The 21879-nt window shown below is 44.9% G+C and overlaps 1 protein-coding gene and 1 long non-coding RNA gene across 3 annotated transcripts in view; one reads left to right on the top strand and one right to left on the bottom strand.

Moving 5' to 3' along the window:
• Window positions 1-10377: 10377 nt before the first annotated feature.
• Window positions 10378-21879, bottom strand: part of LOC115791185 (NACHT, LRR and PYD domains-containing protein 12-like) — a 68855-nt gene continuing 57353 nt past the window's right edge. The window contains exons 9-10 of the mRNA XM_030745318.1: window positions 11229-11275; window positions 10378-11053 (exon numbers count right to left, since the gene is read on the bottom strand). Of these exons, the coding sequence (XP_030601178.1) occupies window positions 10506-11053; window positions 11229-11275 (595 nt within the window). The 3' untranslated portion in view covers window positions 10378-10505. The remainder of the gene's footprint in view (window positions 11054-11228; window positions 11276-21879) is intronic.
• Window positions 14024-14847, top strand: LOC115791744 (uncharacterized). Of its 2 annotated transcripts, XR_004020983.1 has the most exons (3): window positions 14024-14216; window positions 14299-14362; window positions 14461-14847. It is a non-coding gene; the product is annotated as an uncharacterized LOC115791744 (long non-coding RNA). The 2 variants fall into 2 exon arrangements; XR_004020982.1 differs by having other exon boundaries at window positions 14299-14847.

Below are 21879 nucleotides of genomic sequence, written 5' to 3'. Positions count from 1 at the left end.
TTATTCAGTATAGTCGAGAGTCCCTTTTGTTTTTCCGGAACCCAGATGTTGGAGATGTTAAGCTCATGGCGGCCTTACCGGCCGAAATCCTTCAGCATGATTTCACCACGATGAACAAGAACTGGAGATCTAAACAAACGGCGGTGAGGAAAAGGGGCAGACGCGGAGGAGTGCGACAGAGACTGAGAAGGCAAGGCCATCGGAGGATTCCTCTTCCAACAATCATCCTCGCCAACGCGCAGTCCCTGCGGAACAAAGTTGACATTCTTCAGGCTAACGTCAATTTTTTACCAGAATACAAGAATGTTTGTCTCATCGCTCTTACGGAGACATGGCTCAAGCAGCGGGACTTACAATCGGAGCTGGAAATCAGTGGTTTTGGAGAACCTCTGAGGCTCGACAGAGACCCGACTGTGACTGGTAAGACCCTGGGCGGGGGTCTCTGTTTTTATATTAATAAGAACTGGTGTCGTAACACGGTGGTGAGGGAATCACTGTGTTCTCCTGATGTTGAACTTTTATCTGTCTCTCTGCGTCCTTTTTATTTACCAAGAGAATTCCCACAGATATTTGTTACTCTTGTGTACGTTCACCCGAGGGCTAATGTGGAAGTCGCCACTAGGAGCATAGTGGAGACGGTACACAGACTGCAGTGCATTGCACCAGATGCCCCCAATTTTGTAATGGGTGACTTTAACCAGTGTAAACTTGGGAGGTCGCTCACTAACCTGCATCAATATGTAAATTGCCCCACGAGGAATTTGAAGACTCTGGATCTTTGTTATGGCTCAATTAAGGGAGCTTATAAGTCTTTTAGCAGAGCACCTCTTGGCATGTCTGACCACAATGTTGTTTATCTGGTTCCCACCTATAAATCTGTCCTGAAGGGAACAAAACCCCAGCGTCGCCTGGTTCCAGTATGGTCAGCGGAGTCCATTCAGACCCTTCAAGACTGTTTCACTTGTACCGATTGGGACTTATTCAAAAGAACCTGCTATGACCTAGATGAAATTACAGAGACTGTCACAGCTTATATTAATTTCTGTGAAGACTTGATAATCCCAAAGAAGGAAATTTGCATATTTGCAAACAACAAACCATGGGTATCCAAAGCTCTGAAAAGTATTATTAATCAGAGGAATATTGCATTTAACTGTGGGGATGTTGTTTATAGCAGAGAGTTGCAAAAGCAAGTGAAAAGAGAATTGAAGCTTGCCAAAATTAAATATAAAGATAAAGTGCAGTCATTGCTGGGCACAGGACGCTCACGCCCTGCCTGGGAGGGGGTTAAGTCTATTATGGGTTTGCAACACAGGAAGTGTCCCATTTCTTTTGGAGGTGTGTCTGATTTAGAGCTGGCGAATGATTTGAATCTTTTTTACAATCGTTTTAACATTCACAACTTTAATGAAGAACTGGCTGTGTACAGGGATGTTTCTCCAAAACAGTCAGTTATTAATATTGATAGATTATTGGTGCTTAAATTATTTAAAGGGGTGAAAGAGCGAAAAAGTCCAGGCCCAGACAAAATAAATGGGCGTCTCCTTAGAAACTGCGCAGAGCAATTGGCTGGAAGTTTTTCATTTCTTTTCTCAAAATCTCTTGAGTTTCATAAAGTGCCACGTATATGGAAGGACTCTATTATTGTACCAGTGCCCAAAGTTAAAGCACCTAAATCATTAAATGACTATCGTCCTGTAGCTTTAACTTCACTTGTAATGAAAATATTTGAGAAACTTGTAAGAAATGAAATTTTTTGTGCCACTGAGACAAAATTAGACCCCCTCCAATTCGCCTATAGAACAGGGAGGGGTGTGGAGGATGCTGTGTGCACTTTGCTCCACAAGGTTCTGGAGCATCTGGATGGTGCACGTAATTTTTCTCGTTTGCTTTTTATAGATTTTTCATCAGCTTTTAACTGCATCCAGCCCCATATTTTAGCAAGACGGCTTATTAGTACATACAATCTTGATTCTGGTCTGGTATCTTGGCTCATGGATTTTTTAACAGATAGACCACAGAGAGTGCGAGTCAACAGCATTTTATCAGATCTGCTTTTATCCTCCACTGGTTCCCCTCAGGGATGTGTCCTTTCTCCACTTTTATTTGTTCTCTACACAAATGAGTGTCAGAGCCACTATAAGAACAGATATATAATTAAATATGCAGATGACTCAGTGATCATTTCTCTGCTCCATGATGCAGATCTTGACCATGGCCCGGTTGTAGACGATTTTGTAACATGGTGTGGAAATTCCTTTCTAGACATAAATGCATCAAAAACAAAAGAAATGATCATAGACTTTCGTCGGAAAACCTCATCAATACCTGCTGTTCATATTCATGGCCAGGAAATAGAGGTAGTGGAGAAATACAAATATTTGGGCACTATACTGGACAACAAACTGTCACTTGATGCAAATACAGAGGCCATTTGTGCAAAAGCTCATCAGCGTATGTATTTGTATCGAAAACTTAGGGGTTTTAACGTGGATAAGATTTTTAGGAAAATGTTTTATTCTTGTTTTATTGAGTCTGTTTTAACCTTTTCTTTGGTTCGGTTCTCTGAGCCTCAAGAACAAAAGAAGGTTAGAGAACATTGTGAAACTTTGTAGCAAGGTGGCAAATGTAAGTTTTAATGATCTTGCCCTCCTGTACAGGGTCCGAGCCACCCAAAAGGCAGAAAGGATTCGGGGTGATAGCGCTCACCCCCTGTCCTCAATGTATCAGTTATTGCCTTCAGGAAGGAGGTACTCTGTGCCACAGTGCAGAACAAACAGATTTAAATTCTCTTTTATTCCCAATACTATTAACTTTTTGAACTCTTTTAGATAATTGTGTCCTCGGTTGTGTGTGTTGTATGTTTGATTGTTTTTATAGATTTATTTATTTTGCTGTTGGCTGCAAAACAAATTGCCCCTCGGGGATAATAAAGTATTTGATTGATTGATTGATTAATATCAGGCCTTATTGTGTAAATGTAACACAGAGTTCAAGAGAACAAATGTATATGTACACATGATTGCACTAATAATAATCTAGTTCCATATCTGTTGTATTTAACAGATATAATGTATGAATGAGAGCTAATTCTGTCCTGATTTTAAAGAACCAACATGTGGTGGAAGAAACTGAAAGGAAGTGCGAGTCAAACAAGAAGATTTAGTCCATCTTCTTATGATTTGTGTTACCGTGATACACCGAATATCTCAGTACAGCTCATCTTTCCTTCTTTACAGCCCTGTGGGAACATTCTCTCTAGCACAAACGGCAACAGTCATCTAAAAGCTCCCACTGAGAAGATCCTGCTGGGAAGGTTCAGTTTGTCTTGGAGTAATGCAGCCTGTGCATCAACTTGGCTCTTGTGTAAAAGCTTGAATGGTTTAATGGTTAAAGGCAGCTGATCCAGGCTAACAGTGAGCATCTGTTTCATGCTGAGTGTGTGGTGTTGGAGGAGCTGGTCAATGGTTAAACAGGGACACACTGTTGATTCCATCACAGCTGTCATTGTCTGCTGTCACTCTGCTGAGCCATTGTTCAGTAGGACCGTGTCAGCTATGAAAGCTTCCTGTTGTTGCCTTAATACAGCGCTCTTACCAACCGCATGTGGTCAGCATTCACTTCTGGGAAAGAGGGAGTGCACTTACAAATGTAAACTGCCAAAGGACATTACACTGTAAAAAAAACTACATTATATTAAGCTAGCTAACTCTCCTGTGATGCTTTTTTAAAAATTTATTTATTAAGGAAACAACTTGTTAATAAAAAGAAAAACAAGGAACATAACACAGAAAGAGATTGAAATATGCCAGGGGTATAGGCTTCTGGAGTAAATACATGGGCTCAAAAACAGAAAGCAGATATAAAGATTCCTTCCATCCATCCATTCATTCTCTTCCGCTTATCCAGGGCTGGGTCGCGGGGGCAGGAGCCTCCCCAGCCATCTCCTCCAGCTCATCGGGAGGGACCCCAAGGCGTTCCCAGGCCAGCCGAGAGATATAATCTCTCTAGCATTTCCTGGGTCTAACCACAGGGCCTCCTCCCGGTTGGACATGCACGGAACACCTCACCCAAGAGGCAGCCAGGCAGCATCCTAATCAGATGCCCGAGCCACCTCAACTGGCTCCTTTTGATGTGGAGGAGCAGCGGCTCTACTCTGAGCCCCTCCCAGATGGCCGCACTCCTCACCTTACAGTGGTGTGAAAAAGTGTTTGCCCCCTGCCTCATTTCCTGTTTTTTTGCATGTTTGTCACACTTAAGTGTTTCGGAACATCAAACCAATTTAAACAATAGTCAAGGACAACACAAGTAAACACAAAATGCAAGTTGTAAATGAAGGTGTTTATTAGTAAAGGTGAAAAAAAATCCAAACCATCATGGCCCTGTGTGAAAAAGTGATTGCCCCCCCTTGTTAAAACATACTATAACAGTTCAATTTCCCTAGCCACACCTAGGCCTGATTATTGCCACACCTGTTCCCAATCAAGACATCACTTAAATAGGAGCTGCCTGACACAGTAAGGTCCACCAGAAGATCCTTGAAAGCTACACATCATGCCGAGATCCAAAGAAATTCAGGAGCAATTGAGAAAGAAAGTAATTGAGATCTATCAGTCTGGAAAGGGTTATAAAGCCATTTCCAAAGCTTTGGGAATCCAGCGAACCACAGTGAGACCCATTATCCACAAATGGCGAAGACATGGAACAGTGGTGAACCTTCCCAGGAGTGGCCGGCCGCCCAAAATTACCCCAAGGGCGCAGCGACGACTCATCCAAGAGGTCACAAAAGACCCCACAACAACGTCCAAAGAACTGCAGGCCTCACTGGCCTCAGTTAAGGTCAGCGTTTATGCCTCCACCATCAGAAAAAGACTGAGCAAAAATGGCCTGCATGGCAGAGTTCCAAGAAGAAAACCACTGCTGAGCAAAAAGAACATTAAAGCTCGTCTCAATTTTTCCAAAACACATCTTGATGATCCCCAAGACTTTTGGGACAACATTCTGTGGACCGATGAGACAAAAGTGGAACTCTTTGGAAGGTGTGTGTCCCATTACATCTGGCGTAAACGGAACACTGCATTTCAGAAAAAGAACATTATACCAACAGTAAAATATGGTGGTGGTAGTGTGATGGTCCACCACTGAATGGCTGAAGAAAAACAAAATGAAGACTTTGGAGTGGCCTAGCCAAAGTCCTGACCTGAATCCTATTGAGATGTTGTGGTATGACCTTAAAAAGGCCGTTCATGCTCGAAAACCCTCTAATGTAACTGAATTAGGACAATTCTGCAAAGATGAGTGGGCCAAAATTCCTCCAGAACGCTGTAAAAGCCTCATTGCAAGTTATTGCAGACGCTTGGTTGCAGTTGTTGCTGCTAAGGGTGGCCCAACCAGTTATTAGGTTTAGGGGGCAATCACTTTTTCACACAGGGCCATGATGGTTTGGATATTTTTTCACCTTTACTAATAAACACCTTCATTTACAACTTGCATTTTGTGTTTACTTGTGTTGTCCTTGACTATTGTTTAAATTGGTTTGATGTTCCGAAACACTTAAGTGTGACAAACATGCAAAAAAACAGGAAATGAGGCAGAGGGCAAACACTTTTTCACACCACTGTATCTCTAAGGGAGAGACCAGCCACCCTTCGAAGGAAACTCATTTCTGCCGCTTATAGTCGCGATCTTATTCTTTCGGTCACTACCCAAAGCTCGTGACCATAGGTGAGGGTAGGAATGTAGATCGACTGGTAAATCGAGAGCTTCGTTTTTACACTAAGCTCCCTCTTCACCACGACAGACCGGTGCAGCATCCGCATCACTGCAGAAGCAGCCCCGATCCATCTGTCGACCTCCCGCTCCCTTCTCCCATCACTCGTGAACAAGACCCCGAGATACTTGAACTCCTCCACTTGGGGCAAGAACTCGTTCCTGAGCCGGAGAGGGCACTCCACCCTTTTCCGGCTGAGGACCATGGCCTCAGACTTAGAGGTGCTGATTCTCATGCCGGCCACTTCACACTCGGCTACGAACTGTTTCACTGCGAACTGGAGGCCACCCCCTGATGAAGCCAACAGGACCGCATCATCTGCAAAGAGCAGAGATGAGACTCTGAGGCCACCAAGGAAGAAGCCTTCCGCCACCTGGCTACACCTAGAAATTCTGTCCATAAAAATTATGAACAGAATCAGTGACAAAGGGCAGCCCTGACGGAGTCCAACACCCACAGGAAATTAATCCAACTTATTACCGGCTATACGGACCAAGCTCTCACTGTGGTTGTACAGAGATTGAATGGCCTGCAACAACGGGCCAAACACCCCATACTCCCGCAGGACACAGTCGAATGCCTTCTCCAAGTCCACAAAGCACATGTAGACTGGTTGGGCAAACTCCCACGCACACTCGAATATCCTTGAGAGGATAAAGAGCTGGTTCTGCGTTCCGCGACCAGAATGAAAACTGCATTGTTCCTCCTGGATCCGAGGTTCAACTAACGAACGGACCCTTCTTTCCAGCACCCTGGCATAGACCTTACCGGGGAGGCTGAGGAGTGTGATCCCACGAAGGTTGGAGCACTCCCTCCGGTCTCCCTTCTTAAAGATGGGGACCACCACCCCGGTCTGCCAAACCAATGGCACTGCCCCAGATCTCCACGCGATGTTGCAAAGGTGTGTCAACCAAGACAGCCCTACAACATCCAGAGCCTTCAGGAACTCAGGGCAAATCTCATCCACCCCAGGGGCCCTGCCACCAAGGAGTTGTTTAACTACCTCAGTGACCTCACCCCCAGTGATGTTCAAGTCATCTCCCTCGTCCCCAGACTCTGCTTCCACTACAGAAGGCGTGTCAGTAGGATTCAGGAGGTCCTCGAAGTATTCCTTCCACCGTCCGACTATAGCCTCAGTTGAAGTCAGCAGCACCCCACCCACACTACACGCTCCCTTCACCTCCGGTGACCACCATCTGGTTCGGGGGTTACCACCACGACAGGCACCAACCACCTTGCAGCCACAGCTCTGAGCAGCAGCCGCAACAATGGAGGTGCGGAACATGGTCCATTCAGATTCAATGTCCTCAGCCTCCCTCGGAACGCTGTTGAAGTTCTGCCGGGGGTGGGAGTTGATGATCTCCAGGGCTTCTGCCAGGTGTTCTCAGAGCACAATCACTAGCCGTCTAACCCGCCACCTGATCCAACTCACCACCAGGTGGTGATCAGTTGACAGCTTAGCTTCTCTCTTCACCTGAGTGTCCAGAACATACGGCCGCAGATCTGATGATACGATTACAAAATCGATCATCGACCTGCGCCCTATGGTGTCCTGGTTGTCACTTATGGACATCCTTATGTTCCAACATGGTGTTCGTTATGGACAAACTGTGGTTTGCACAGAAGTCCAATAACAAAACACCATTCGGGTTTAGATTGGGCAGCCCATTCCTCCCAGTCACGCCCCTCCAGGTCTCACTGTCATTGCCCACATGAGCGTTGAAGTTTCCCAGCAAGACTATGGAGTCACTAGATGGAGCACTCTCCAGCACCCCGCCCAGCGACTCCAAAAAGGGTGGGTACTCTGAACTGTCATTTGGCACATAAGCACAAACAACAGCCAGGACCCGTTCCCCAGCTCGAAGGCGCAGGGAAACTACCCTCTCGTCCACCGGTGAAAACTCCGACGTACAGGCAGCAAGCCGGGGGGATACAAGAATACCCATCCCAGCTCGCCACCTCTCACCGAGGGCAACTCCAGACTGGAACAGAGTCCAGCCCTTCTCCAGGAGACTGGTTCCAGAGCCCAGGCCATGCGTTGACGTAAGTCCAACTATATCTAGTTGGTATCTCTCAACCTCACGCACTAGCTCAGGCTCCTTCCCCACCAGAGAGGTGACATTCCATGTCCCAATAGCCAGTTTTGATAGCCGGGGATCGGTCCGCCAGGGCCTCCGCCCTCGGCCACCGCCCGAAACACACTGCACCCGACCCCTACGACGCCTCATGTGGGTGGTGGGCCTACAGGAGGGCGGGCCCATGTAACCTCTTCGGGCTGCCCTCGGCCGAGCACCACAGGCTAATACCCGGCCACCAGACGCTCTCCCTTGAGCTCCCTCCCCAGGCCTGGCTCCAGGGTGGGGCCCCGGTAACCCTATCCCAGGCAGGGTAAACTGTTCCCTTGCTGTTACGAATATAGGGTTCTTCTGAATAAAGATTACAATAAATTAAAAACATTCAGTGACTTGAAACATTCATAAGTGTTTACAGCGTTTTTGTTTGTACTCTTGTAAATAGAGGATAAGTAAAATTCTATTTCCTTAACCAGAAGTGTAAAAAAGGGTGAAGATGATGAAAATTTGTGGATATGAAATTTGCCAAATAATTATATTAATTGTTAGTCTTTTGTTTGCATTTGTATTCTTTCCATGAAAAACAAAAATAATATGTTCATATCTTAGTGAAAATTTAGAATCAGTGTTACAATTTATAAAGTTATTACAGTCTTTCCAAAGTTGTGATATGACAATTCCAAAATAAATGACTGATTGTTTCTGACTGTCCTTTACAGAATTTACAGTTGGGGTCTATTGTTTTAACATATTTCACCATGTATTGATTAGTAGGATAAATTCTATGTAACAGTTTGAAGGAGACATCTCTCATTTTGTTGTTTATCAAAAGATTCTGATGAAATGTCTATACTGTTTTCCTCAATGAATCAGGAACAAAGTTTTTCCAGTAGAAAACAGCTGAAGGTACAGAGACAACATCTTGGTGGAATAGGGCAAGAATAATTTTGTTATTCTTACAAGGAAAAGAAAAACAGACTTTACAAACAGTGGTGTCAGTTAAATTTAACAAGGACTTATCTTCATCAACGTTATTTCTAAATAGTTCACATATTTCATTAGTTACAGCATCAAACACAGTATCATAGGCAGTATTATCAGAAAGCATTGCATCAGTTTTCATTGTTATGCAGATGATACTCAGCTTTACCTATCAATGAAGACAGATGACACACATCAATTAGTTAAACTGCAGGAATGTCTTAAAGACATTAAGGCCTGGATGACCTCTAATTTCCTGCTTCTAAATTCAGATCAAAATGAAGTTCTTGTACTCGGCCCCACAAATCTTAGAAACATGGTGTCAAACCAGGTACTTACTCTGGATGGCATTACTTTGGCCTCCAGTAACACTGTGAGAAATCTTGGAGTCATTTTTGACCAGGATATGTCCTTCAATGCACATATTAAACAAATATGTAGGACCGCTTTTTTGCATTTGCGCAATATTTCTAAAATTAGAAACATCCTTTCTCAGAGTGATGCTGAAAAGCTAATTCATGCATTTATTACTTCTAGGGTGGACTATTGTAATTCATTATTATCAGGCTGTCCTAAAAGCTCCCTGAAAAGCCTTCAGCTTATCCAAAATGCTGCAGCTAGAGTACTGACAGGGACTAGAAAGAGAGAGCAGATTTCTCCCATATTGGCTTCTCTTCATTGGCTGCCTGTTAAATCTAGAATAGAATTTAAAATCCTTCTCCTCACATACAAGGTCTTGAATAATCAGGCACCATCTTATCTCAAAGACCTCATAGTCCCATATCACCCCAACAGAGCACTTCTCTCTCAGACTGCTGGCTTACTTGTGGTTCCTAGGATACTTAAGAGTAGAATGGGAGGCAGAGCCTTCAGCTTTCAGGCGCCTCTTCTGTGGAACCAGCTCCCAGCGTGGATTCAGGAGACAGACACCCTCTCTATTTTTAAGATTAGGCTTAAAACTTTCCTTTAGGATAAAGCTTATAGTTAGGGCTGGATCAGGTGACCCTGAACCCTCCCTTAATTATGCTGCTATAGGCCTAGTCTGCTGGGGGGTTCCCATAATGCACTGTTTCTTTTCATTCACCCATTTTCACTGTGTTTATACCCCACTCTGCATTTAATCATTAATTAATAATCTCTCCCTCTATGTAATTACTGTAGGGTCTTTACCTTGCATTATAAAGTGCCTTGCGGCAACTGTTTGTGGCGATTTGACGCTATATCAATAAAATTGATTAGTAAAGTTACAGATAATTTGCATATTGTGCAAAATGAAAATTCAAACTACAGCTTTTCTCTTAAGTCATTAAAAAAAAATAATAATCAAGCTAAACTTATTCTATCAGCTTTGCAATAAGCCGGAACTAAGCAGTTACTGACACGTCCACCACAGCTGTGCAATCAAAAACCAACAAGTCCACTCAAAGTTTCACTGTGAAGCTTTGAGTGGAAAAAGACAGAAAAACAACATGTGGATCCTGGAATAATGGCAGCTTCCATCTTTAAAGGACTGAAGAGGAAGAAGTTTACAAGGAATCATTGAGAACAGTTTCAAACATCAACTGATTGAATCCATGAATGTGAAAACGTGTTTGTGAGTGAAAGAGACAGACATGTACAGACTGAACTATCTGTTCAACAGTCAGAGTTTCTCTAACAGGAGGACGCTCTTTACACTAAACTCAGCACAGAGATGCTGAGGAACCAGGAGACCAGATTGCAAACCCAGGATAAAGAGGTTCAGTGAATGTGGTGTTGAAGGTGTGGAGGTGGATCAGAGTGTCAGAGGAGACTCTGTAGAAGGACAGAGTGCCAGCAGGACAGTCCACATACACTGCTACTCTGTTAGAGACAGAGGAGGAGGAGGAGGAGGAGGAAGAGGAGGAGGAGAGGACTGTTTTTCTGTTATCGTACCAGATGTAAAGAGGACCTTCATCAGAACAGTACAGACTCCAAGACTGATTGTTAAATCCAAACTCCGAGTCGGTGCGACCTCTCCTGGGGAGTGTTCCATAACTCACTGATATATAAACCTCTCCTCTGCACTCGACCTCCCAGTAACAGCGACCAGTCAGACCATCTCTGCACAGCAGCTGAGCCCAGTATTCAAACCTGTGTGGATGATCAGGATATGACTGAACCTCCTCCACACGTGTCACCTTCCTGTTGTTGTCAGACAGTTGTAGCTTTGTGTGTACTGTGTTTGTGTCGATTGTGAGTTGACAGGAATCTGATGGAGAGAACAAACACAATCCAGCTGCAGTTATTGATCCATCATCTGTTGATTGATTGACACTTTGATGATGACTCCTGACATCAGAGATGTGAATGAGTGATGTGACAGTTTGAAGATGGTTGAATGTGTGCTGCTTTGTTTTCATCAATCACATTAAAAACACACTTACACTTCCTCAGACCTGGGATCAGCCATCGCACTCCAGCAGGCTCCGCCCTGAAAGGAGGAGGGGGGTCAGAGCAGCACAGTCTCTGTCAGCATGCACACATGGACATTACATCACTCTCATACACACACTGTTACACACTGATAAAGGAACAGTCCAACATATTTCCCAAAAACACTTCAATCCATATGTGGATACAATTGCTGATGATTTGGACTGATCCTGTTCTTTGAAGTAGGTGTTGGATTGGTTCTCACAGCAATGAATCTGTCAAAGCACGACTTCATAATTTTAGTGATTGGTGTATGAATAAGAATAAGAGTATTCCAAGAGGAGAGAAAATTTTATAATGATCATGATCCCTTAACTACCCTGAATCATTAATTTTAGAGTGGTGCTGCTTCAGTCATGAGGGACTGCAGAATGTGAGATTTCCTGTTGCTTACTGGAAACTTTTACAAAGCTCTGAAGAAGTCATTCATTTTATTAGCCTCAAAAATCCCTTGGATTCATATTTTCAGTGCAGATATGATAATCATTTTTTTTATTCTGCCCCCTTCTGTTTGCTTTCAAAGGACAAAGAAAATTAATCCCTATGATCTATTCATTAAAAGCTCAGCAAAAGTCCAATAGATGTGTTTGCAATTTTTGAATTTAACTTTTTTGTTCTCATGTTCTTGATGTTCAGCTGTTTGCTCTGAATATTAAGGCATCAACAAGATCACCTTTGTAGTGTTTAATATAGTTTCCAGTAAAAAGGACTAACTTTATCTCTTTTCTTATCACATTCTGTTTTTGAAATGAACTTTTTGGTAAAGGATGATTATGAACCTGGTTATCTGTCAACAAAAAATATATCAACAATAATAATAACAATACAAGTTCTCTTCACCTCCATCTCAAGCATGTGTCCAGTCGCTAGCCATATACGTAAAATCCAGTTAGGCAGAATGGTGACGTCCATCTGCATGTGGCCACTATATTCAAGATGTTGGGGGCAACATGGCAGTTTTCACAAACCAGCGCTTGCTCCACTGAGAGCGGTAATCACAGAGGAAGAGGGCTCACTCTGCTAGTTAATAACCGCTGGAGTAACCATTGTCACATCACCATCAACGAACATGTAGGTTGCCCAGATACTGAGCTGTTGGCTGTTGTACTCAGGCCATGTTATTTACCACAGGGGTTCTCCCAACCTGACATCGGCATGTGAAGTCCTTCATTCAATTCAATTCAATTTTATTTATATAGCGCCAAATCACAACAAACTGTTGCCTCAAGGCGCTTTGTATTGTGGGTAAAGACCCTACAATAATACAGAGAAAACCCAACAGTCAAAACGACCCCCTATGAGCAGCACTTGGTGACAGTGGGAAGGAAAAACTCCCTTTTAACAGGAAGAAACCTCCAGCAGAACCAGGCTCAGGGAGGGGGGGTCATCTGCTGAGGGGAGGGGGGGGCTGAGGGGAGAGAAAGACATGCTGTGGAAGAGAGCCAGAGATTAATATCAATTATTGATTAAATGCAGAGTGGAGTATAAACAAAGTAAATAAGGTGAATGAAAAGAAACAGTGCATTATGTGAACCCCCCAGCAGACTAGGCCTATAGCAGCATAACTAAGGGAGGGTTCAGGGTCACCTGATCCAGCCCTAACTATAAGCTTTATCATAAAGGAAAGTTTTAAGCCTAATCTTAAAAATAGAGAGGGTGTCTGTCTCCCGAATCCAAGCTGGAAGCTGGTTCCACAGAAGAGGCGCCTGAAAGCTGAAGGCTCTGCCTCCCATTCTACTCTTAAGTATCCTAGGAACCACAAGTAAGCCAGCAGTCTGAGAGCGAAGTGCTCTGTTGGGGTGATACGGTACACATTGAGCTGCTATTTTTACTATTCCTACTGTTCACGCTGTCTGACAGTGGTGCTACTGAAACCAGGAGGAAATACAGCAGGATAGAGTTGCTGGAACTGAACTGTGTGAGACCAAGTAGCATGTCAGGTATCAGCTACAGGTTCCAGAAATCATTTGAAGAAGCGATGAGAACAAATTCCATGGTTGAGTACAGGTGAACAGAAGACGCAAGAGAGAGAAGTGAGGGGGGGGTTGGCAATGGCTGAGGAAAATACAGCTAAACCGAACCCCACTGCTCCCAATGATCCTGGCAAATGTTTAATCCCTCAGGAATAAAGTGGATGAACTTCAGGGAAACGTCCGATTCCAGAAGGATTTTGGGGACTGCTGTGTGATGGCGTTCACAGAGACCTGGCTAACCGAGCGTGACCAGGCGGAGACCTGTCAGTCAGCAGCTTCGGACCACCATATCGTCTTGATCGTGACGCCAAGGTGACGTGGAAAATGCAATGTCTCTACATTAATTAGAGATACTGCAGTTCTGTAACTCTTAGAGCGCGAATCTGCACTCCTGATGTGGAACTTTTATCAGTATCCCTGCGCCCTTTTTATTTGCCCCGTGAGTTTCCCCAGCTTTTTATCAAAGTTGTGTAGATTCACCCCAAGGCCAGTGCGTCTTCTGTCTGTAAGACTCTCTCTGATGTTGTGCAGAAGCTTCAGTCTATCTCGCCATTTTTCCCTTAAAAAGACATTTCCTGACTTCGCCCAGTATGTAACATGTCGCAGCAGGCGGGATAAGATTCTCAACCTGTGTTATGGGTCAGTGAAGGAGGCTTACAAATCTTTTTCTCTACCTCCTCTCGGAAATGGAGACCACAACTGTGTTCACCTTCTACCCACTTACAGATCAATTCTGAAGAGGGAAAAAGCTCAAATAAAGGATGTAATTGACACCGAATTGTCTTGGAGTGGCCACAGGAGGCGGTGTGTGTGGTGGAGAGGAGGTGAAGGACCAGCAAAAGGGAATTAGGTTTTATGGCCCTCACCTGCTTTCTGTTGGCATGCGTTGCCTCATTTTCGTTTGTTTGGTGTGGCGTGGTGTCCGGTTTCCCCGTGGCTTCTTTTTCCTTGTTGGATGTTTGCTTGGTGAGTTGTCGGTTTGAATTTTTATCTTCCTTTCTTCTGAATTGTATGGATCGTATTTAAGGATTTTATTGTTTATTATTAGTCTTAAGGTGACGGGCAGCCTTATAGATGATCCGTAATATAGCACCCCTCGGTGACGGAACGAGGTACGTTTGCCTTTTGTGATTTAGTTGTTGTGATAATTGTAAGTTTCCTGTTGATGATGTATTGTAAATAAATTGTTTTTTTTGTATCTGTTTTTAAGTTTTCACGGTGCACAATGAAGTGGAAATAAAGAGTTGAAGCACCTGTCGAGACTCCCGTTTATTGACCCAGGGGCAGCTACAGTGAAAACTCGACCATCGGAAGAGTAAGGCTTCAGCTAAGAAAATCAACGTTATTGCACAAGTATTTGATAACGGCGGTCCGGCCCAGTGTACGCCCCTTTCGCGCACCGGCGAGCTCAGCCAATGGACGGTATTTGTTACGCTTCTAGTTCAAGCGAACTGGGTAGCGATACATAAGAGACTGGTGATAAAGCCTATGATTAAGTGCTTAATGTTTAGGGTTTGAATGTGTTTTATAATGTATTCCTTTTCTCCTTTTTGGGGTTGAAGGGTAAAGTTATATTGATTAAAATATTTGTAGTTTATTGTTGTGGTTTAATGTCGAATTTTAGTATTGTTTGGTGAATTTGGAAATTGTAAACTAAAGGGTAAATGAGGTAAAATGTCCGTTAAAAATCAAGTTTTAGATAATACTGCCGACCAACCAAGCAGGTCCAGCTCCCGTCAAAGAGTTTTGACCGAGAAGGGTCAGGAGCTGCGTAGAGAGAGAGCCGAACAACATGAAAGGTCTTTTATGAAGGAATATGATGTGTGGAAACAAACAGCTCGAGATTCCAGGACGCAATTGAAGCGATTTTGTACAGTGAATGACCTTAATGTAATCCAGCAGAATTTAAAAACTAATTATGATTTAGTATGTCAGTCCTATGAGCCCATCAGGCGTAACTGCACTGCCACACCAGACATTATTAAGAAAATGGATGCTTGTGTTTCTCTCACCGCCGAAATCAGCGAACTTGTAGTTAAAAGAAAGGAAACTATTGAAGAAGTTTTTAATGATGAATTGGAGAAAGAACGAGTGAGGATGACCCTAAATAAAGGGGAGTATGGGTCCATTTTTGGAGGTACAGATACAGAGACTGTGATTTCTGAAATGTCGGTAGCTTGTCCTCCTATCTCCCATTCAGTGGTTTCAAGTAAATTAGCAGAGGCTGAGGCAGAGTTCGCTGTTAAGGTGGAACAGGCAAAGGCGGTGAGAAAAATTCAAGCTCAACAAATGAAAATGTGCAAATTGGAGAATGAATGGAAATTAGAAGAAGCGAAGATGCTGGCTGAAATTAAACAGAAGGAAGTTGAAATCAGAATCAGAATCAGAATCTTTATTGTCATTGTACACAGAAGTTGCACAACGAAATTTAAAATGCATTCCTTTCTAGGTGCCTCAGACAATAAATAATAAAATAATAAAAATATGAGTGATAAAAATGATTACTAAAATACAGTGCACAATAGTAAATTAAGACGAATCTAGCCCCAATACACACACCAACGCACGCACACAGTCAGCACTACCACCCCACATCACTGTCCAAACCACACAGAGTTCAGTTCAATGATAGCCCTGGCATAAAAGCTGTTCCTCAGTCTGTTTGTTCTGGCCTTCATTGTCCTGAAACGTCTGCCTGATGGCAGTAGCTGAAACAAGGAGTGTCCAGGGTGTGAGGGGTCCTGGAGGATGTTCTGTGCCCTCCTCTGGCAGCGGGCATTGAACAGTTCCTGGAGGGAGGGCAGGGGACAGCCTATGATCTTTTGAGCCGTGTTGATGATTCGCTGGAGTGTTTTCCTGTCTGCTGCTGTGCAGCTGTTGAACCACACGCACAGACAGTAGGTCAGGATGCTCTCTACAGAGCAACGGTAGAAGGACACCAGCAGATTCTGGGTCAGATAGTTGCTCCTAAGAACCCTCAGGAAATGCAGTCTCTGTTGGGCCTTCCTGACAATGCTGGTCGTATTGATACTCCAGGTCAAATCATCCTGCAGATGTACTCCCAGGAATCCAAAATCTGAAACCAGCTCCACTTCATCCCCCTCGATGAACAGAGGTTGAATGACATGTGTTGTCCTCCTAAAGTCTACTACCATCTCCTTTGTCTTAGTGGTGTTCAGGATCAAGTTATTCTCACTGCACCACCTTGACAGCCGCTGCACCTCGTCCCGGTATGCTGACTCATCCCCGCCTGATATGAGCCCCACCACAGTGGTGTCATCCGCAAACTTAATGATGCAGTTACTGGCATGTATGGAGGTGCAGTCATGTGTGTAGAGGGTGAAGAGTAGGGGACTCAGCACACAGCCCTGTGGAGAGCCGGTGCTGAGGCTGATGGCTGAAGAGAGGTGGGGACCTACTCTTACCCTCTGGGAACGGTCTGTCAGGAAGTCCTTGATCCAAAGACAGGTGGAGCGTGGTATCCCCAGATCTGACAGTTTAGTCACCAGTCTGCCAGGAAGGATGGTGTTAAACGCCGAGCTGAAGTCCACAAAGAGCAGCCGAGCGTAGTTCCCCCCCTGCTCCAGGTGAGAGAAGGCAGAGTGGAGGGCCGTGGCAATGGCGTCCTCTGTGGACCGGTTGGCTCTGTAGGCAAACTGGTGGGGGTCTAGTCTGGGAGAGAGACTGGAGATGACGTGAGCCCGGACAAGCTTTTCAAAGCACTTCATAACAATTGGTGTTAGTGCTACTGGCCTGTAGTCATTCAAACCTCTGATAGTGTTCTTCTTGGGGATGGGGATGATAATGGAGGACTTCAGGCAGGAAGGGACAGCAGCCTGGCTCAGGGACTGGTTAAAAATGCTGGTAAAAATACCAGCCAGCTGAGCCGCACAGACCTTCAGTATCCGTCCAGAGACACCATCGGGCCCCACAGCTTTCCTGGGGTTCACAGTTTCCAGCATACGCCTCACCTCTTGCTCTTGCAGCCTGAGGATGCTGCTGCTGCCTGCTGAGGGATGTTGGATGGCTGTCTCTGATTGCTGTACCTCAAAGCGTGCAAAGAAGCTGTTCAGCTCCTCTGCCAGATTGATGTTACGCTGATCAACTAACAGGCTGGGTTTGTAGTTCAAAATATGCCGAACCCCTTGCCACACCTGCCTGAAGTCGTGGCTCTGGAAACAGTCCTCAATCCTCCTCTTATACACAGCCTTGGCCTCCCTGATGCCCCTCTTCAGGTTGGCTCTGGCAGCGCTGTAAAGCGCCCCATCACCAGCTCTGAAGGCGATGTTCCTTTCTCTGAGTAAGCTCTGCACCTTTCCATTCATCCATGGCTTTCTATTTGGAAAAACCCGGATATTCTTGTCCACAGTTACAGTGTCGGTGCAGAACTTGATGTAGTCCAGAACAGCCGAGGTGTACTGCTCCAGGTCCTGGTGCTTGAATACGTCCCAGTCAGTTGTTTCAAAGCAGTCCTGCAGCTGTTGAGAGGCACCTTCAGGCCAGGTCTGAACAGTCTTAGATGTAGAAAGAGCAGTTTTGCTGAGGGGGGTGTATGCTGGAATCATAAGCAGGGACAGATGGTCTGACTGGCCCAGATGTGGCAGTGGCACAGCCCTGAAACCCAGCTTGATGTTAGAGTAGACTTTATCCAGTGTGTTGTTCCCTCTTGTAGGGCATTTAACATGCTGATGGAACTTGGGTAGAACAGTCTTTAAATCGACATGGTTAAAGTCTCCTGCAATGATGTGTACAGCCTCAGGATATCTGCTCTGTTGACTGCAAACCGTGTCATGTAAGAGACTAACAGCCGAGTTAGCATTAGCATCAGGGGGAAGATAAACAACAGTGATCAAAACAGCTGTAAACTCACGGGGCAGATAGATGGGCCTGCATTTAACAGTCATGTACTCCAGGTCCGGAGAGCAGTGGCTGTTCACAGTCATACTGTCTGTACACCAGCTGTTGTTTACATACAAGCACACACCCCCTCCTCTGCTCTTACCGGAGGTCCGCATTCTGTCATGCCGGTGCGTTGTCCTGCCGGCTAGCTCGATGGCTGCATCAGGAATGGATGAATGAAGCCAGGTCTCAGTGAAGAGCAAAACGCAGCAGTCCTTCACGGTCCTGTTTGTAGCCACCAGCAGTCTCAACTCATCCATTTTATTCGGGAGTGATCTTACATTGGCGAGGAAAACACTGGGTAACGGAGGTCTATGAGGCCGTTTACGTAGCCTCTCCAAAACGCCAGCTCTGCCGCCTCTTTTCTGCCTCCTTTCTCTGCGCCGTCTCCGTCTGCGACCCCCCCTCACAGGGATGATGAACCACAAAGAGCCAGGTGGTCTGGCGATGTCCACCGGGATGTTGTGAGAGTGGAGGAAGTCAGCCGTAACCGCCTGCTCACTTTGTGCTCCTATATGTAGGAGTTCGTGCCGTCTGTATGTTATAATGTCCGCCCGACATAATGGTGATGTGTTGAGCCACAGTTGAAGCACACATAACAACATACACAATTTCACAGAGCACCGAAAAGGAGAGCACTGAGCCGCTGCGACTATGCGCGCCGCCATCTTGAATCAATGCGTTTCAAACAAGAGGAGGAGAAGCTGCGGTTAAAACAAATAGAAGCAGAAAATGATGTGGAGGTGGCAGTGGCGCGTTTGAGGGCTTATAGGGATTTAGAAGACGGTTTGAGGAATCAGGGAGAAAAGGGTGATCAAGGAGATATCCGGTCTAGTCACCAAGGGAAGGATATCGGGGATCCATCAAATTCAGGGGTTGTACCGCTTCAATCTCAACAGACATTAATCGGAGTTAAAAATCAGGAGACAGCTGACTTAGCTCAAGCCATTGCGGGTTCCTTGAGCATGTGTCACCTGTCTCCCCCCGACTTGGCAACCTTTTCCGGGGACCCCTTGAAATTTATTGACTGGAAGATCTCCTTTATGACTCTTATTGGTAAGAAACCCCTCCTAGTCTGTGAAAAAATGTTATATTTGAAACATTACCTTGTAGGGGAGGCACGCAAGGCTGTGGAGGGATTTTTTTATAGAAATTCTGAGGATGCCTATCACAGTGCTTGGACATTGTTAGAGGAGAGATATGGAAATCCATTTATCGTCCAGAGAGCTCTCCGAGAAAGGCTTATGAAATGGCCTAGGATCAGTGAAAATGATCCCTTGGCCCTTAGAGATTTTGTGGATTTTTTAAAGGGGTGTGCTGAGGCTATGCCTTATGTCAAGGGATTGGACATTTTGAACGATTGTGAGGAAAATCATAAATTGCTTAAGAAGTTACCGGAGTGGATTGTACGTAAATGGGGTAGGTTTGTTGTTGATGAGTTAGATGCATCCGGTAATTATCCAGGCTTTTTGCATTTTGTGGATTTCCTGCAAAAGGAGGTCCGTATTGTATGCAATCCTATTGTTTCCCCTTTCTTATTGAACTCTAAGGCAGCGGAAGATAAGTCAAAGCGAGTCAGTACCTTTAATACGAGCTCTCAAAGTGATGCCCCCCCTTTTGAAACAAATGTAACAAATGGTTCTAAATCAAGAATATCTTGTTTGGTTTGTGAAAATGAAACGCACGGTGTAGCAAGATGTCCCATCTTCGCAGAGAAAACAATTGATGATAAGAGAACCTTTATTCGAGAGAACCGACTCTGTTTTGGTTGTTTGTGGGGGGGGCACGTTATGAGGAATTGCAGGAGGCGGCACACGTGTGCTACTTGTGGACGGCGTCATCCAACCTGTTTGCATAGCGAGAGTGACAATTCGTCTGCCACAGCACTGGAGCCACACCTCTCTCCGGGGGTGGATGACGCCGGTCAGGAGGTACGTAGTGTATCGTCTCATGCTGTGACTAAGGGCCTTCCTTCCACATCTAATATCGTGCCAGTGTTCCTGTCATCGGTGGAAGAACCACGTAGGGAGGTGCTCACTTATGCCTTACTTGACCCACAGAGTGATACAACCTTTATCTTGGAGGATTTAGTTAGCAAGTTACATGTAAATATGCAACCAGTACAATTAAAACTGAGCACAATGACAGCTGTTGACACCGTGATTAAAAGTGGGATTTCACATGGTTTGCAAATTCGAGGGATTTTATTCCGGTGGATAGATCTCATATTCCAACTGATAGTACCGCTCTGCAGTGGCCTCATTTGAAGCATTTGGCCGGTAAGCTGTTGCCATTGCAAGAATGTGAAGTTGGATTGCTTGTGGGTTATGATTGTACGTCAGCATTGGTACCGTTGGAGGTTGTTAGAGGGGGTGAGAACGAACCCTTCGCGCAAAGAACGGTACTCGGATGGAGTATAACCGGGTCCTCCAACCCACATTTCGATCGGCAAGGAAATCAGAGCTTTGTGCATCGAGTTACGGCAAGAGAGGTGTTCGCACCACCCGGTAGTGATATTCTTAAGGTTCTTGAGTCGGACTTTAATGAGAAGTCCTATAAAGATCAGTGCGTTTCTCAGGAGGATATGCTTTTTATACAACTTCTCCGTGATAATATATGGCAAAGAGAGGATGGACATTATGAGCTCCCCCTGCCCTTTAAGAGTAATATACCCCCCATATTGCCAATAATAAGGGCGTAGCTATTGCTCGTTTACAGCATTTGAAGAGGAAACTAAGGGCTAATCAGCAGTATTATGATCATTATCAGACCTTTATGGAGGAAATCCTCAAAAGGGGTAATGCAGAGTTAGCCCCCCCACTATGTGAGGGAGAAGTAGTGTGGTATATACCGCATCATGGTGTATACCACTCGCAGAATCTGGAGAAGTTGAGGGTGGTTTTTGATTGCTCAGCAAGGTTTCGGGGAGTTTCATTAAATGATGTTCTATTGACTGGTCCTGACTTGATTAACTCTTTGATAGGAGTCCTTTGTCGCTTTCGGAAGGAAAATGTAGCTGTGGTATGCGACATCGAAAGGATGTTTCATCAATTCTTTGTTCCCCCGGCAGCGCGGAACTATTTGAGGTTCCTGTGGTGGGGTGGTGCAGATCTGGAAGCGGAACCGCAAGAATATCGGATGACAGTTCACCCCTTTGGCGCTACTTCATCCCCTGGGTGCGCTAATTTTGGCCTCAAGTATCTGGCCCAGAAACATAAGGTGGATTATCCTTTGGCATCGGCTTTCATTGAGAAGAATTTTTATGTAGATGACGGCCTAACTAGTGTTCCTTCTGTTAAGGATGCAGAGGATTTGATTATAGAAGCACGGGAGTTATGTAAGAAAGGGGGCCTACGTCTGCATAAATTTAACTCAAACAGATTGGAGGTACTGGATTGTGTTGACGCTTCTGAGAGAGCGACGAAGGCTGGAGGCTTGCATCTTGGTTTAGATGAGCCGTTAATAGGATGTGCTTTGGGCATCCAGTGGTCAATAGAACAAGATAGTTTTAGTTTTGATGTAAACCTTAAGAATCAGCCTTCTAGTCGTCGTGGCATTCTCTCAGTTATCGCCTCTATATACGATCCGCTCGGGTTTATTTCCCCCGTTACCTTATGCGGAAAGCGTATTCTGCAGGATTTGTGTCGACAGGGTGCTGGATGGGATGAGCCTCTTCCTGAGGATTTAGGCTCTCGATGGGAGGAGTGGAAAGGGGACTTGCCCAAATTGC

The sequence above is a fragment of the Archocentrus centrarchus genome, chromosome 2 (assembly GCF_007364275.1).
Source record: "Archocentrus centrarchus isolate MPI-CPG fArcCen1 chromosome 2, fArcCen1, whole genome shotgun sequence".
In the NCBI taxonomy this organism is placed as follows: Eukaryota; Metazoa; Chordata; class Actinopteri; order Cichliformes; family Cichlidae; genus Archocentrus; species Archocentrus centrarchus.
Note: the sequence above shows the minus strand (reverse complement) of the source record. Positions and strands in the feature narration are given on the sequence as shown.